Here is a 14,943-nt window from a genome sequence, read left to right on the forward strand (position 1 = left end):
CTTAAGGCTTGACTCTATTCTGTGGCAGGTGTAGCAACAGAGGCCAAGATGGAGAGTGCAGAGGAACAGTGACTTGGAGATAGACATGGGGGTAGAACCCAGGTTTCCCGATGGTGAGAGGAGGGCTAGTTTCTTTCCACCACTCCCCTGTAGGACTCTGTGAGTGACAGAACTGAGGATCTGTGAGACGAGAGACAAGAGGGAGGACAAGTATTTTCTTCTCCATTTCAGATCCTCTCAGGCTGCCCGTTCTGCTGCCTGGCTGCCTGCCCTCTCTCATCCTTAGCCTTCTCCAGTGCTCCTCGCTGGGGGCTCCTTTTTGGGCGTATTCTCTGGCTCCTTCCTGCTCTCCTCAGTGACGGTTCACTAAGTGCAGGACAATCTCATGCGGCTGCCTTTCCCACCCCTAAACCCCCAAAGCCAGAGCCATCCCAGCATACGGTTTTATTTTTCAGATGAAGGCAAAGCTCCCACTGCATTCAGATGAATGCAGCTTCTAAATGCCTGCCTTGCAAATGACACTGTGTAAGAGGGTCCACAGCTCTCCCAGCCCTTGCCTCCCTTGGAGGCAACTTTTCACTCTTTCTGATTTCAAACAGCTGGGGAGGGAGTGATGGCTGGATTTGTGGCTATTCTCATAGCCACAGGGGCATCTCCACGGTTCACCCCTAGGAGTATGTGCCTTCCTGTTATCTTCCAGGGGACCAACCTAGGAAACCATGACTGACAAAGGGGTAAGCATCACTGAACTAGTTCTGTTAGGCTTGTGGGGGGATTTCCTGGGACACAGATCATCTTGTTCATTTGACTTCTTATGGACAAACGTGTGCTGGGAGGCTGCACAACCTGCAGGGATCGCTGGAATCCAGTCTGAGTGTCCATTGGAGGTGGCCATCCCAAAGCTGACCTAGACGGTGGGTTGAATGGGGTCTTCCTTCTTCTATTCCAGCACCGTGGCCAAGGGGTGGGGACTACAAGTGGCACTCCCAGCTTAGAGGGGCAGCTCTATTTAGTACCAACTGGTTGGGTCGTGTGAGAACGTGGGGCCAGTATTGTTGGGTGTTCTGATTTTTCAAGAGAAGCTAGAAATCAGATATTTATGAGAAATCTCCCAACTTAAAAATATTAGCAACGAATTCAAATAAAAACAAATATACTGTGCAGGCTAAACAAAACTTGTCCCGGGCTGGAGGTGGCCCTGGGGAAGATGTCTTGTTAGTTCTGCTCTTAATTCTAATTTTGGTAGCAGGCCTTCTGAGATTGTTTATCCATTTCCTCTTTCTTTATTTTTTTGTTTTTTTGAGACAGGGTCTCACTCTGTCGCCTAGGCTGGAGTGCAGAGGCATAATCATGGTTCACTGCAGCCTTGATCTCCCAGGCTAGGGTGATCTTCCCACCTCAGCTTCCCAAGTAGCTAGAACTACAGGTGTCACCACCATGCCTGGCTAATTTTTTGCATTTTTTTGTAGAGATAGGGTTTTGTCATGTTGCCCAGGGTGGTCTCGAACTCCTGGACTCAAGCGATCCACTCACATCGACTTCTATCTGTGTCCTCTTTCTTCTCCACAACAATCACAGGCCTGGGTGCCACCTGTGGGGCCCCTTGCTTGGCACAGTTGGACACCTGGGTTTTGAATTCTCGGCATAGCTGATGGCCCAAGCTTCTTACTGCACTGATGGCAGTTTGATCAGTGCTATAGATATGGGTGTTTCTTCAGCCTTATCTTCCTGTTTCCTTTTTCAAGGCACCATGATTTTCTCTTTCACTGTAATTTTGTGAGGACTGGTGGTGGGGCGGGGGGCGTGGGATGATGGTGAGAAGCCTAGCCTTTCAAAGAAGGAAGAGTGATGTTTTCATGGGATCCTTAAATGCCACAAAGTCCCTCAGAGTTTTAAACCTCAAATTCTAAGTGGGTTTGAAATCCAAATAGCCTTTATGCCTCACATAGGAAGTATTTAGCAGAGGGACCGTGCTTCCTTTGAATGTGGCTTAAAGTAAAGTGCTGGGGCATGGGAGCTGGGAGTCTGGGCTGACTCGCTGTGCAATTCTGGGCAAGTCATTTGAGCATCTTGGGTTTTAGCTTCCTCATTCATAGGAAGAGTTTGATGCTGAGCTCTTTTCTCTGTTGGAACGTCTAGTGTGCTCTGCAGTACGGCAGCCAAGGTCCTGCTCCTGCTCAGCAGGTAAAGGACGGGCAGTTTGGTGTGACTGCCAACTCAGCCCAACTGTCCCTGGCTTAGAAAATGTCCTGAGTGTGCTCTTATTGGATGAGTCTTGACAGCCTGTCACTTTTAAAATTTTAAATTTGTTTAGAGTTGCTATGATTCAATTACAGTCTTGTTCTCCCTATTACAGTTTCTTCTCAGTGTAAGCTGATGCTCTTTGTTTTTACTTGGTGATGCTAAAGGCAGATGAGCAAAATCTCTCACCCCTGGGAGCACCTTCAGAGGCTTCCCTGTAACTCTGAGATCTCCCGTTATAAAGGACAACCCTGATGCATTCTTAAAACGGAGTGTGAGAGTGGCTACCTTCCCCTCCCCAGCTTCCAAGGGGACCACTTGTGCTTTATTATTATTTTTAATTTTTATGGGTGCATAGTAGGTATATATATATATTTATGAGTACATGAGATATTTTTGTACAGGTATGCAATGAGTAATAACCCACCATGAAAAATGGGGTATGCATCCCCTCAAACATTTATTCTTTGTGTTACAAACAACCCAATTACACTCTTTTGGTTATTTTTAAACGTACAGTTAAATTATTACTAACTATAGTCTCCTCGTTGTGCTATCAAATACTAGGTCTTTTTCATTCTTTCTATTTTTTTGCATCCATTGAGCATCTTCACTCCCCCACCGCCCTCACCTTGTGTTTTTTAAAGCAAATGTGAAAAATATGAACAATTTAAGATGGAAGCTAGTCATTAATCTTTACAAAGACACCACTGAAAATAACATCTTACATTTAAAGAGCACCTAGTATGTAGCAGCCACTGTTTTAAGTAATTAATTAATTTAATCCTAATAGTAATCCTATGAGATAGGAATGATTCTTAGTCCCATTTGCAGATGAACAGACTGAGGCATAGAGAGGTTAAGTAATTTACCCAAGGTCATGTAGCTGGTAAATTGTAAGAGGGATGGGATTCGAACTCTAGTGGCCTAGTTCCAGAGCTTGTACACTGTGCTACTGCTGCCTCTTAATGATTTATAACAATTGATAATGCTTTCCCAGTGATATTTATAACCATTTTAAAAGAAAATGAGGAAAACATAATTTTCTTTGCTTTGTTTACATACAAATTTAATAGTCAGACAATGATGTGAAAAGTGAGGATTTTAAGCTGAACTACAGTGACTTTTTTGCCATATATTTGTTTGTAACTATATTTATGTCTGGTATATCCATATATTGACATATCCAGCAATATCTCCGTAGACACATACACAAAGAGAGAGTGACATACACAAAAATATAAACATTAGATCAGATGCCAGCTTACTTCCAGGTGACCAAAAAGACAACCTCACTCCCAGAACTGGACATTTTATTATGACCCACTCTTCTCCCAAATGCCATGAGTTTTCTGGTTGTCCAATATGCTTCGAGTTTGCTTAGTTAAAATAAGTGGTTTGAATATTAGGGAAAACAAACAAACAATCTGAATGTATTTGAGGGAACACTTAAGCTGACTGATTAGAAAAGGGCAAGAGGCCCCTTGCTGAGCTCAAGTAGCCAGGCTCCAAATGGCCTGTGTGTGTGTGGTGAGACTATAGGGTGAACAGAAAAGACGATTCCAGGCTGTCAGCTGAGGACACGGAGTGCCGTTGGTGCCGAGCACCAAGCTGTAAGATCAGAAAGGGCAGAGGCACTGCCCATTGAGTTTAAGGGGAGGCACCCACCTGCTACTTCTGTCCTTCTTCATTTGTACAAGCTGGAGACCCAGTGCAGCCTCAGAATAAACTTTCAGCTATTAATGGTCTGGAATGTGAAAAAACTTCTCATAGAATGTTGCATGAAAAGAGCAGGATGCAGAACTGTATACATGGAGGCTGAGCGTGGTGGCTCACGCCTGTAATCCCAGCACTTTGGGAGGCCAAGGAGGGCGGACCACTTGAGGTCGGGAGTTGGAGACCAGCCTGGCTAACGTGGTGATACCCCTTCTCTATTAAAAATACAAAAATTAGGCAGTGGCATGCGCCTGTAGTCCCAGCTACTCGGGAGGCTGAGGCAGGAGAATCAGTTGAACCTGAGAGGCAGAGGTTGCAGTGAGCTGAGGTTATGCTACTACACTCCAGCCTGGGCAACAGAGAGAGACTTCGTCTCAAAAAACAAAGAAAAAACAACAAAAAACTGGGCATGGTGGCGCATGCCTGTAATCCCAGCTACTTGGGAGGCTGAGGCAGGAGAATCACTCAAACCTGGGAGGCGGAGGTTGCAGTGAACTGAGATCGCACCACTGCACTCCAGCCTGGGCAACAGAGCAAGACTTTGTCTCAAAACAAACAACAACCACAACAACAACAAAAAACTGTATACATGGCATAATCCTGATTTTGTTAAGAGAAAAATTGATATTTCTAAATATGCCCAGGAATGTTAGTATAAAGGAAATACACCAAAATATGGTTTTTATATGTCTTCTTTATACTTTCCCATGCTGTCCAAAGAGTCTACAATGAACACATATTACTTTTATAATGAGGAAAAACTCTAATAAATGTCCTTTCAAAAGGTAATAGTTTGAGACTGGAATATAACTTTTCCAAAGAAACTGGACATTTTATTATGACCCACTCTTCTCCCAAATGCCAAGGAAGGAGCTTTCTAGTAGATCTGAAGGAGGTTTTCGCGTGGCCCTGTTCTGCTGCTCTCAGATGCTCCGGGCTTGCGGTCTTGCGCATGCGTTGTCCTTGCTGGAAGTCTACAAACTCTCTAGAGCCTAAGGTTCTGCAGAAGGGTGTTAGAGCGGTCAGGTGGCCAAGGGAAGGCAGTACTGCTATTATCGCTTTTATGTACGGGGCTTTTCCATAAGATCTTTTTTCTTTTCCCAAAATGATTGATTACTTAAAATAAGCAGAGTGGTCTGTTCCAACTCTGTCATTGTATCGGAGGCCCACAATGGAATGGACTTGGTCAAGGTCACAGTGGAGTTTCTGTGAGAATGTGAGCAAGGTCTCTGAAAAGACAGGCCAGGATATCACTGGCTCCAGCCCTGTGGATCTTTTCTGTGAGGTTTGGTGCAAGGTAGGCTTCCTCTTAAGAAAGCCAAACCGGATGTCTCCTGGCTGCACTTTGACTCTCCCTAGTATCAGAACAACATATACATCTCCTCCCTTGGCAACTTCCTAGGGAAAGGGGTGTTATCCCTCCTTATGCGTTCTCTATGGCAGAGAAACCAGCACCTGAGCGCTGCCAGAGGACAGGGAGATTACCAATTTCAGTTCCTTCATTCCACAGACAGGAGGCTGAGGTCTAGGAAAGGGAAGGACTCCCTAAAGTCATTCAATGAGTCTCTTAAGGAGCTAGAGCTATACTCGAGAAATGGATGCTTACTCGTAATGTTAACACATCATCCTCTTTCTTCAGAAGAGGTACTTGAAGCCCAGAGAGGGGGTGCAAATTACATAAAGTCACCCAGGGAAACAGAAGCAAAGTTGGGACTATTCCATAAACCTTCCACCCTCCTGATTCCCAGCCTGGGTTTATAATCCCCCTCCACCTCTGCCCCTCTGCCTCAGCTCGATCCATGGCCCAGCTTGGGTATGAGTTTTCTGGTTGCCTGTGCATAGCTAGTTGAGGTCTCTTCTTCTTCCTGATGGTAAATAGCCATTTTTTTTTTCAACTGCCCACAGGATCATCCGGACAAAAGTACAGCAGCCACCCAACCAACCAGTCCCAGCTTCCAGTCACAGCATAGGTAAGAGGAACTTTTAAAAAAAATTTAAAAATCTAATGGGCTCCAAATATTCTAAAGAACTTTTAATCATTCTTATGGACAGATAATTCTGCATAAAACACTTCAGCACACGTACTAATGCGCCTTCTTTGTCATTCTCCAAGGGCTGAACCTGGTAAATGAATTTTATAAATACTGCTAAAAGGTTTTGAATTTTACTGATTATTATGATAAATAGCTTTCACCATGAGACAGAAAATTGAAATCTAAGCCAAAAAAAAAAAATCCACTAATGGGGGTCTATAGAATGTCAGATAATTAAAGTAATAAATCAAGAAAGGGATACTTATTCATAACATTTTCTGCATCATTAGTCAGTAAGTAGTTTTGAATGTGTTTTTTTCTTCTATCAACCAGCCCTTCTACAATTCTTTGTGCACTTGCAGTCTTGAGTGAAGATGTGGCAAAAGTTCCCAAACTTACTTTCTCTCTCTCTCTTGCTTCGATCTCATGAACTCTGTCAACTGTCAAGGGCTGCCAGTGGGGTTTCCAGTGCTCACAGGTGATGTCTGAGAGTGGCCATGACCCAACAGAGTGGGAGTCATACTTCTTAGTGCTCAAGAGTTCAGAAATGTCCTTTGTCTTCCCTTCAAAGATTGTGAAATAACACGTGTCTATTTAAGGTGTATTATTTCTCCACCTGGGATACAGGAAACACCGCTGGTTAGCTGGGGGAAAAGTTATTGTGCTATATAAGAAAGTGGGCAATGATTCAGCAAGTCTCTGACACTTCTGGTTGCCACAGTCAATCCTGCAGAATCATACCTCAGATTGTGTAACATTTCCACACTTTTGTTACTCCTTCTTTAACTGAGAACTTGAACTCACACGGTGATGGGGAATGGGCAGAGGCCTGGCCTCTAGTTCCAACTCTGTCATTAACTCACCCAGTAAAATGTGAAAGTTCTCTCACCACCCTGAGCCTCAGTTTCCTCATTTGTGGATGGAGGGGCACTAACCAGGTGCTCACTGAGGCCTCTGATCCTTCATGGTTGGCTCTTTGGATAAAGGTAAGACAGATTTCCTCCCTGCCATGAAATAATTCCTCATTTAGTAATCCCTTCAGAAAGTGTCTGCTAAGTCACCGCGGTGCAGACCTTGGCATCAGGGGCCAAGCCTATAAGAAAGGGAAGACACAGTCCCCATTCTCAAGGTAAAGGGGGAATATAATGAAGAGAAGTTTGCAAGACAGAGATGAAGCTCAAGAACAAGGGATGGGTGCTGTGGGGGCAGAAGGGAAGGAACCACCAGCTCTGCTGGGCTAGGGTGAAGAGGGTGAAGGAAGGTTTCCTGGGGGAATGTTTGTGGCTGAGATTTCACTTGTAGCTGACCAACTATTTCAGGTCACATAGCACTGAAAATCAAATAGGTATAACTGCTAATATTCTTTCATTTGGTTTAGAAGAATAATTCTACTGTAGGTCAGCAGCATGTTTTGTTCTGTCCCAGAAATTTTTAAATTAAACTACATCTCGCATACATATAGCCCGTTAGAGTTCACAAACTTACCAAGGAGTGAGATGGGCTCTGCCAGCAACATGGTGAGCCTTGGTTATATATGGTGGTTGTTGTTTAAAGTACCAAGTGACCTGGGATCTTCTTTCTTCCTCTGTTTTTCACATGTTAATACAGAAAAGGTTGTGGGATTTGCATAAATCTATTTTAAGGCGCTTCTTCTGGTGAAGAAAAAGAGAAGTTAACGATTTCTGCTTCTGTGTCTCTTAAGGAAGATGTAAGATCAAACTGAAATGTGAGAAGAAAGGCATGGCTCCCTCTAGGTTTGTAGGAGCCAGGAGCTGGATCTGCTCCAAATGGAAGCCATGAAGGGCTTCTCAGGCAGTCACCACCATTTCTAGTGATTTCCTACTGTTAAGAGTCAAAGGTGGCTCCACCTGCCTCCAGCTGGTTATAGCCCAAGGAAATGTGTCTGAGATTGGTCTGTCAGTTTTAATGAACCAAGGAAGAATTCCCACAGCCCAGAAATGGCAATTCAGCTGTACAGCTGGAGAGGCCCCTGCTGATGGACTGGTCTCTCCCTAGGAATCTGGGGCCAGAAGTTAATGTGAAACTTGGACAAAAGTTGCCCCCCACCTCCCATCCAATTCTTAGGAACTGTGAGACCTAGCCTCAGTCACAATAAGTCACCAACCACTGCCCCTGTTTCTGGGCAGGGGAAATCTAGACTTTAAGTAAGCAAACCCAAGGCTAAGTTCTGCTGTCACTGTTTATTAGCTAGATGACTTTGAATCACTTTCCCTGTGGAGCCTCAGTTTCCTCATTTGATAAATGGGGATAAATAATAGCACTCTGGGCTGTTGCAATCATCAAATGAAAAGTACTGCATTCATGTGAAGTATATTATTGCTCTTCATTGTTTATTAGTGAGAAGCAGATTAGTTATAGGGGTTGAGGCTTTAGTCTCTGGATTCAAATCACCACTCTGTCTCTTTTATTTTTTATTTTTATTTTTGAGATAGGGTCTTGCTCTGCTGCCCAGGCTGGAGTGCAGTGGCACAATCATAGCTCACTGCAACCTCGACTTCCTGGGCTCAAGTGATCCTCTTGCCTCAGCCTCCCAAGTAGCTGGGACTATAGGCTTGTGCCACCACACCTGGATAATTTTTTTAAAAAGTTTTTTGGTAGGTCTTGCTATGTTGGCCAGGCTGGTATTGAACTCCTGAGCTCAAGTGATCCTCCCACGTCTGCCTTCCAAAGTGCTGGGATTACAGGCGTGAGCCCCGGCACCAGGCACTCTGCCTCTTATTAGCTGTGTGATCCTGGGTGAGCCACTTATCTTTTGTGAGTTTTACCTTTCCAATAGGATCATCACATTTCCTAGCTTCTAAGATTGTTCTCAGAATTAAATGAGATAGTGCCTCAATGCCTGGCACAGAGCAAGTTCTCAGAAAATGTTAGTTATCATTACTGTCATAATTAATATTAAAAATCAAATCCGGGGAAACTGGAAAGAGAAAAGGCAGCGAGAAAACGAAAAAAAGAAGCAGCACTCTGCGGTTTGGAGTTTGTTAGCTGTGCGCGTGCGTTTGTGCTCAGGTAGTTGTGTTTGCACGCAAGGTTGGGTGTGCAGGCAGGTGGTGAAATGCCTAATGAGTGGTTCAGGGTTTTTTTTTTTTTTTTTTTGCACTGGCTGTTGGTGGACCCCGGCTCCCCTCTTTCTCCTCTCCATCCCCTGCTTCCTGTATCCATGGATAGGCTGGAATTTGAGCGAATCCCCTTCCTGTCCCGTGTCCCCTTGTTCCTTTCTGCAGGGGTCAGTCCTCCTCAGTGCCCACCCCTCCCTTTCTCCCCCCATCGCAGAGAACTGTGGCACACGGCCCGCCCGATGCCTGCGCTGGTGGCTCAGGTGTGGCCGCCTCCGTAGGGCGAGGGTCCTCTGCGCCCCCTGCCCACCCCGCACTCGCTCCCTCCCAGCCGCCCCCAGCTCCACATGCGGTGACAGCCGGCCCGCCGCCCTCAGCCCTCTGCGGCCCTGACTGCCCGTCTTTCTCCGCGCAGTGTCCACTGGCTCCGTGACGCAGGTGTCCTCGGTGAGCACGGATTCGGCCGGCTCGTCATACTCCATCAGCGGCATCCTGGGCATCACGTCCCCCAGCGCCGACACCAACAAGCGCAAGAGAGACGAAGGTAAGAGAGGCCCGCGCAGCCCCGTCGGGGATGCGCTCCACGGGATCTGTTTCCGGCGCTCGGTCGGTCGGTCGCGGGTGGCAGCAGAGGTGCCCGCGAGCACACCCCTTACCTGCAGAGGAGCAAGTCCCCCGGCCCTCACGCTGTCCCTTTCGTGAACACGGGAAAGGGCTGAGCCCTCCGCAAGGACAGACAGGCAGCAGGGTGAGACTGTGGCATTCTTGCTGGCCTCCCCCATGATCACCGCTTGGATAGAAGCAGCGGGCCTGGCAGAGCCCTTTTGCCCTGAGCTTTGGCCTTTAAGAAGACCCTGTGTGCGTGCAGATATGCGGCCTGAGGGCAGGGTGTGCTGGGCTCCACACCCAAGTCCACTTTGTGGAGGAGCTTTAGACCAGAAAGAGGGGGCTGGGCAAAGCCGTGAGAGGGGCACACGTGGGGAGGGCAGAGGGGTGGGTTCTCTGAAAGGCCCTGCACACCTCTCAGCAGACAGAGAAGGCCTTCAGCCCTGGTGATGGTGTTGGGGGGCGGTGCTGAGGAAATTAATAATCATCTCATCCTTGCCCTTGGGTCTGGAAGGAAGGAGTGCGGGGGTGTTGGGGGGATTACAAAGATGACAATCTTCCCGGTTGGTTTTTCTCAGCCCCTCCACGGGCTGGGCCGTGTGGTGCCTGGGTCTCCAGAGCCTGCCACCTCTGTCCTGGACACCGGACACCTTAACCGGGGCTCCTTTCCCCTGGATGGACTGCCAGTACTGGCTGACATTAATGGGTTTGAGAGGAGAAAAGACCCCCGGGAGCCTGTAAAATCTTAGTCAGGAAAAGAAAAAAAGAGGAAAAAAAAAACCAAAAAAACCCAGAGCTCTGGTCTAGGGCCTGAGAGCAGCGTGACAGAAATCTTGATTCAATTATTCTGTTCCTCGGCACAATTCCCTTTCTCAGCTCCGTGTAAGGGATGTGTGTTCTCGTGAGCACATGCCTAAGTACTTAAGATCTGTAACTAGAAAATTGAGTCAGCCCAGCTGTGGATTGGCCTGTGGTCTGCGTGTTGCCAGCAGTGCAGAAGCAGAGCTGATGGCCTCGGTTTGGAACCGTGGGGGTGTGCGGGGAAGATTCGCGGCTTTTGGAACCTGCCTTGCCTCTCTCTCTTCTGCTCCTGCCGCTCCTGGGCAGATGTCAGAAGTCTTTAACTCAGTAGGCTGCAGTGCTGTGTTGCTGCAGGAGGCAGTGGGCCTGCCATCTCTGTTGTTTTATGAGGTTGATGGTGTCATCCTTTCTCCCATTGTCACCTGGACTCGCAGCAGATGTGCCTAAGCTGGGGCCTGGATGTATTTGTTCACGGTGGAGGGACAGATTGTGTGAGACTCCCCCAGAGGCTGAGGGATCCAGGAGGAGATTTTTGGGGAAAGAAAAAAAACTAGTTTGATGTTTACCACCAAACGGACAGGTTCTGGCCTGGGGGCATTATTTTACTTTGTTTTCGGAGTGCTATATTGGCTTGCAGTCTGACCAGCAGTCATGGTTTTGTTCCTCAAGCTCCTTTACGAGATATAGCATGGTCAGAACGTGGGTGGTGTTGGTCTTGACTACTCCGTACTACTCAGATCATTCCCGGAGGAGGACTGCAGCCCATTTGGGGGTATTGACCTTTAAGAGGGACAGTGACAAATGGGATTGTGTCCTGGGTGAAGAGGGATCTGATACAGCATCTGGGAACACCTCAAGGCTCTAGGTATATTTTGGCACAAAGAAGAGCAGAATAAGCGAGACTGGATTGCTGCCTTCAAGTATTTGGAGGGCTGACATGGAAAGAGGAAGGAATGAGATCTCATTGCGTGGCCTTAAAGTGTCTGGCCGATGCAGAAGTGATTTCACCTCAGTTTAAAAAGAACCAGGTTGCATATATGAGAATGGCCTAGGATAAAAGGAGATGCCTCGGGAGGCAAAGAGTGCCCTATCTCTGGGGATATGTAAGCAGAGCCTAAGTGGCCACTTGTCGGGCTGCCGAACAGAGTATCAAGAATCAGATGTGGTATTGGATGATCTTTTTTATTTTTTTAATTAAATTTTTTTTCTTAATAAATAGACATGGTGTTTTGTTATGTTGCCCAGGCTCGTCCTGGACTCCTGATCTCAAGTGATCTGCCTGCCTAGGCCTCCCAAAGTGTTGAGATTACAGGCATGAGCCACTGTTCCTGGCCTGGGTGATCTTTGAAATCTTTCCAGTTCTGATATATATGGTAGAGTCCTGATCCTCAGGAAGACTTGGTGCGCAGTCCTGTCGGTGGTCTGTGGTAGAAGGGAGAATGACCTGCTGGTCCTGGAAGCTTATAGGAGTGGAAAGAGTGGGGGACAAACCCAATCAACCAGAGCCTCTCCCTCACTCCTGCCCCACACCACTGAGAGTATATGCACGTTTGATCCCGGGGTGGGCAGCAATGGCCGGGCTCACACCAGGGAAGTGTCTGTCGGGGGTATTGCATAAGTGCCCCCTTCTGATCTTTCCTATCCTCTCTCTGTATCTCTCTGGATTCCTGCAGTGGCCCGAGGGGGAGGTAAAGAGGCAGAGACTGTCACTTCCATTTTACTAGGGGAGGTGATGGAGGCTACACAGCCATACAGCTGGTATGGACTGGGGAGTCAGGAGGAGCTGGAGTGCCCCTGAGGCCTCAGTTCCCTGGTATTTTCCAGCTACCTGTTGCCCCTCAACCCTTTCAGAGATGCGCTTTGGAGGCGGAGCAGTCTGGGGCTGGGCAGAGCCTGGGGCCGGTATGGGGAAGAGTTTCAATCAGAAGGGCATGATTAGCAGGTTGGATGCGGAGAGAGAAGTGAGACCTGAAGGCCAGAGGTTGGAGGAGAGCAGAGAAAGTAAGAAGCAGCCACTGGGGAAACAGGGATATTTCAGGCACACTGGCCAGCTGGCCCATGGAGGCTGCAAACCATGGATTTGGGAGGGTTCTGGCCTCCAGTGGGGTACCATCAGCAGCCTGAGAGAAGAATCATGGGGTAAGAGAGGCAATGGAGAGCTAAGAGGAAGACGGCTGAGGGTCTTTGCCCATTTTTCAGATGAGGTGACTGAGGCTTTGCAAGGTGGAGTTGCTTACCCTGCTGCCTGGTTCAGTCATCCCCAGCTTACACTTGAGTTTTGCCCTGAAGGCATTTCCTGGGGCCACCCTCCTGCCCAGATCTCGGCAGAGGTGAATGGGTGATAGGATCCAACCACAGAGGGTGAGCTGGAGAGCAAGACTGGCAAGCTGAAATTCCTCTGATGAGCAGGGCAGCGGGTGAGGTGACACTGGGGGAAAGAGTAAGGCAGGGAGGGCCAGTTTTGACCAAAAGGATCTTGGGGGCTCCTCATAGGAGGTGGCATTTGAGAGCTGGGTAGAGGGAGGAGAGGGCATTCCAATCAAAGGCAAGAGAGATCGTGCCAAGTCTGGGACTCTGGTGAGCATGTGCAGGGAGAGGAGCAGCACGGCAGGATTTGGAAAGGGAGAGAGGTAGAGAGATATGGGTGGCTTAGACGTTGACGGAGGCTTTCGAACATTTAGTCTAGAAGCATTTAGGGAGATAGTTTTGAGCTATGTGTCTCAGATTCTCAAGAAACATTCACTCTGCTGAGTGTTTCAGATAAAAAGGTAACGTGAAAGTGACTAGCCCTGCACTATCCAACAGAAGTAGAATGCAAGCCACATGTGTAATTTTAAATGATCTAGTAACTACATTAAAAAGAGTAAAAAGAAACAAGTGGAATTAATTTTAATAATATATTTTATTTAATCCAGTATACCCCAAATATCATCATTTCAACATGTCATCATATAAACAATTTGATGCTAAATTTTCTCTTATTTTTGCTGCCAAGTTTTTGAAATCTGGTGTGTATTTTACACATGTAGTACATCTCAATTTGGATGCTAAATGTTTGACAGTTAAAGTTAGATGTAGTCCTACCAAAACAATAAAGCTGTGTTTAGTGGGACAAATATTTTACACTGCTTCTATTTTAAAATTAAAATTAAAATCAAATCAAATAAAAAAATTAGCTCTTCGATTGTACTGGCCACATTTCAAGCACACAGTAGCTACACAGGACTAGCGGCTGCTGTGTTGGACAACACAGCTCTGATACAAGTGCTTGACACATAGGTGCTCAGTAAGTGCTCCTTGGTAGAGTGGATCAGTCACATTCCTCTAGAGGGTTCACAATTAGTAACAAGGGTAAGTGGAGGGACCTCTACTATCCTCAGTCAAGGGTGCTTTTGTTTGGTATTTTGGGCTTCCATAGAAAGCTCTGAGTAGAGTTCTGGAGCAAAGACAAACAAACAAACTAGAATATTGTTAGGCCAGTGGATTGGCAAAGGGCCCTTTCAGTATAGAGATTCTCGAGTTCTTCCTAGGATGTCTGCCTCCAAGACCAGACTCAGGGATGTGGCCACTATGTCCAAGTCTCAGATGAACTGTTCTGCAGCAACAGGTAAGATCTCCGTGGCCTCTGGAGGAAGAGCTGGGCTGGTTAAAGGAAGCTGCAGGAGGCAGATTATGGCTGAATGCAACATATGGCTTTCAGAAGCAGCCAGGCTGGGCCAAGAATGGAAGCTTTATCTTAGAAGGGTAATGAGCTCTCCATCATCAGAGGTGTGAGCAGGGGCTGGACAAATGAGGAGCAGAAGAGTCAAGGAGGACATTCTGGTTCGGACTCTGTGACTTTTGAGGCAGGCCTGTTCCAGCCTGGGTGGCCAATGCTTCTGTGCCAGTACTGTGTCTGCAAGTGCATCTACCCACTTGTCTTTCCCTTCTGCTGCCTGACCCTGAGGCTGCCACTCATGTGGACTTGACAGGGCAGGGGTCACAAATCATTTCTATCCCCAGCGTAGCCCCTCGGCATAGCCCCGGTTCACAGGGATGCCCGGGAGGCCTGCGGGATGGCTCCGAGGGTCAGGCTGGGGTGCCACCCAGTTATGCGATGTCGCTTTGTCTCTTGGTTGGTCTGAACTGAGAGTTTTCGTGGAGGAAGCTGTGGCATGGCTCAGGAATCCTGCAGGGCGAGGGGAATGGAGGCTGAGTCGGCGCCTCCCTCTCCGGAAGGCCCAGAGGAGGTGGTGGCAGGGAGAGACTTGGCAAAGCAGGCAGGGTTGTGAATAGCGGCCATGGGTGAAAGGGCAGCCTCAGACCCTCGGTTCCTTCCTGGGCCTTTGATCTCTAGTGAGACCTCCTTCCGCCGCTCTCCCCGCTTAGGTCCCCTCCCTGTCCCCCTCACAATAACCCACAGGGCCGTGAGTTTGAAAGGCCCTGAACACACTGAGGTCAGTGGAGTGCGAATCCCTTTCACCGGTTCA

The 14,943-nt window shown here is 47.5% G+C and overlaps 1 protein-coding gene and 1 long non-coding RNA gene across 12 annotated transcripts in view; one reads left to right on the forward strand and one right to left on the reverse strand.

Annotated features, from left to right (window-relative positions):
• Positions 1-14,943, forward strand: part of PAX5 (paired box 5) — a 205,492-nt gene that overhangs the window by 27,209 nt on the left and 163,340 nt on the right. For all 10 annotated transcript variants that reach the window (XM_055293688.2, XM_055293692.2, XM_055293690.2 and 7 more), the window contains 2 exons: positions 5,863-5,927; positions 9,483-9,611. In XM_055293688.2, the coding sequence (XP_055149663.1) occupies positions 5,863-5,927; positions 9,483-9,611 (194 nt within the window). The remainder of the gene's footprint in view (positions 1-5,862; positions 5,928-9,482; positions 9,612-14,943) is intronic.
• On the reverse strand, positions 2,678-11,734 carry LOC134731453 (uncharacterized). 2 transcript variants are annotated; one of them, XR_010113730.1, is made up of 4 exons: positions 9,724-11,734; positions 7,476-7,642; positions 6,390-6,606; positions 2,678-4,957 (listed from the first exon to the last, which is right to left on the reverse strand). It is a non-coding gene; the product is annotated as an uncharacterized lncRNA (long non-coding RNA). The 2 variants fall into 2 exon arrangements; XR_010113731.1 differs by lacking the exon at positions 9,724-11,734 and having other exon boundaries at positions 6,390-9,321.

Source organism: Symphalangus syndactylus, chromosome 9 (assembly GCF_028878055.3).
Source record: "Symphalangus syndactylus isolate Jambi chromosome 9, NHGRI_mSymSyn1-v2.1_pri, whole genome shotgun sequence".
Classification (NCBI taxonomy): Eukaryota; Metazoa; Chordata; class Mammalia; order Primates; family Hylobatidae; genus Symphalangus; species Symphalangus syndactylus.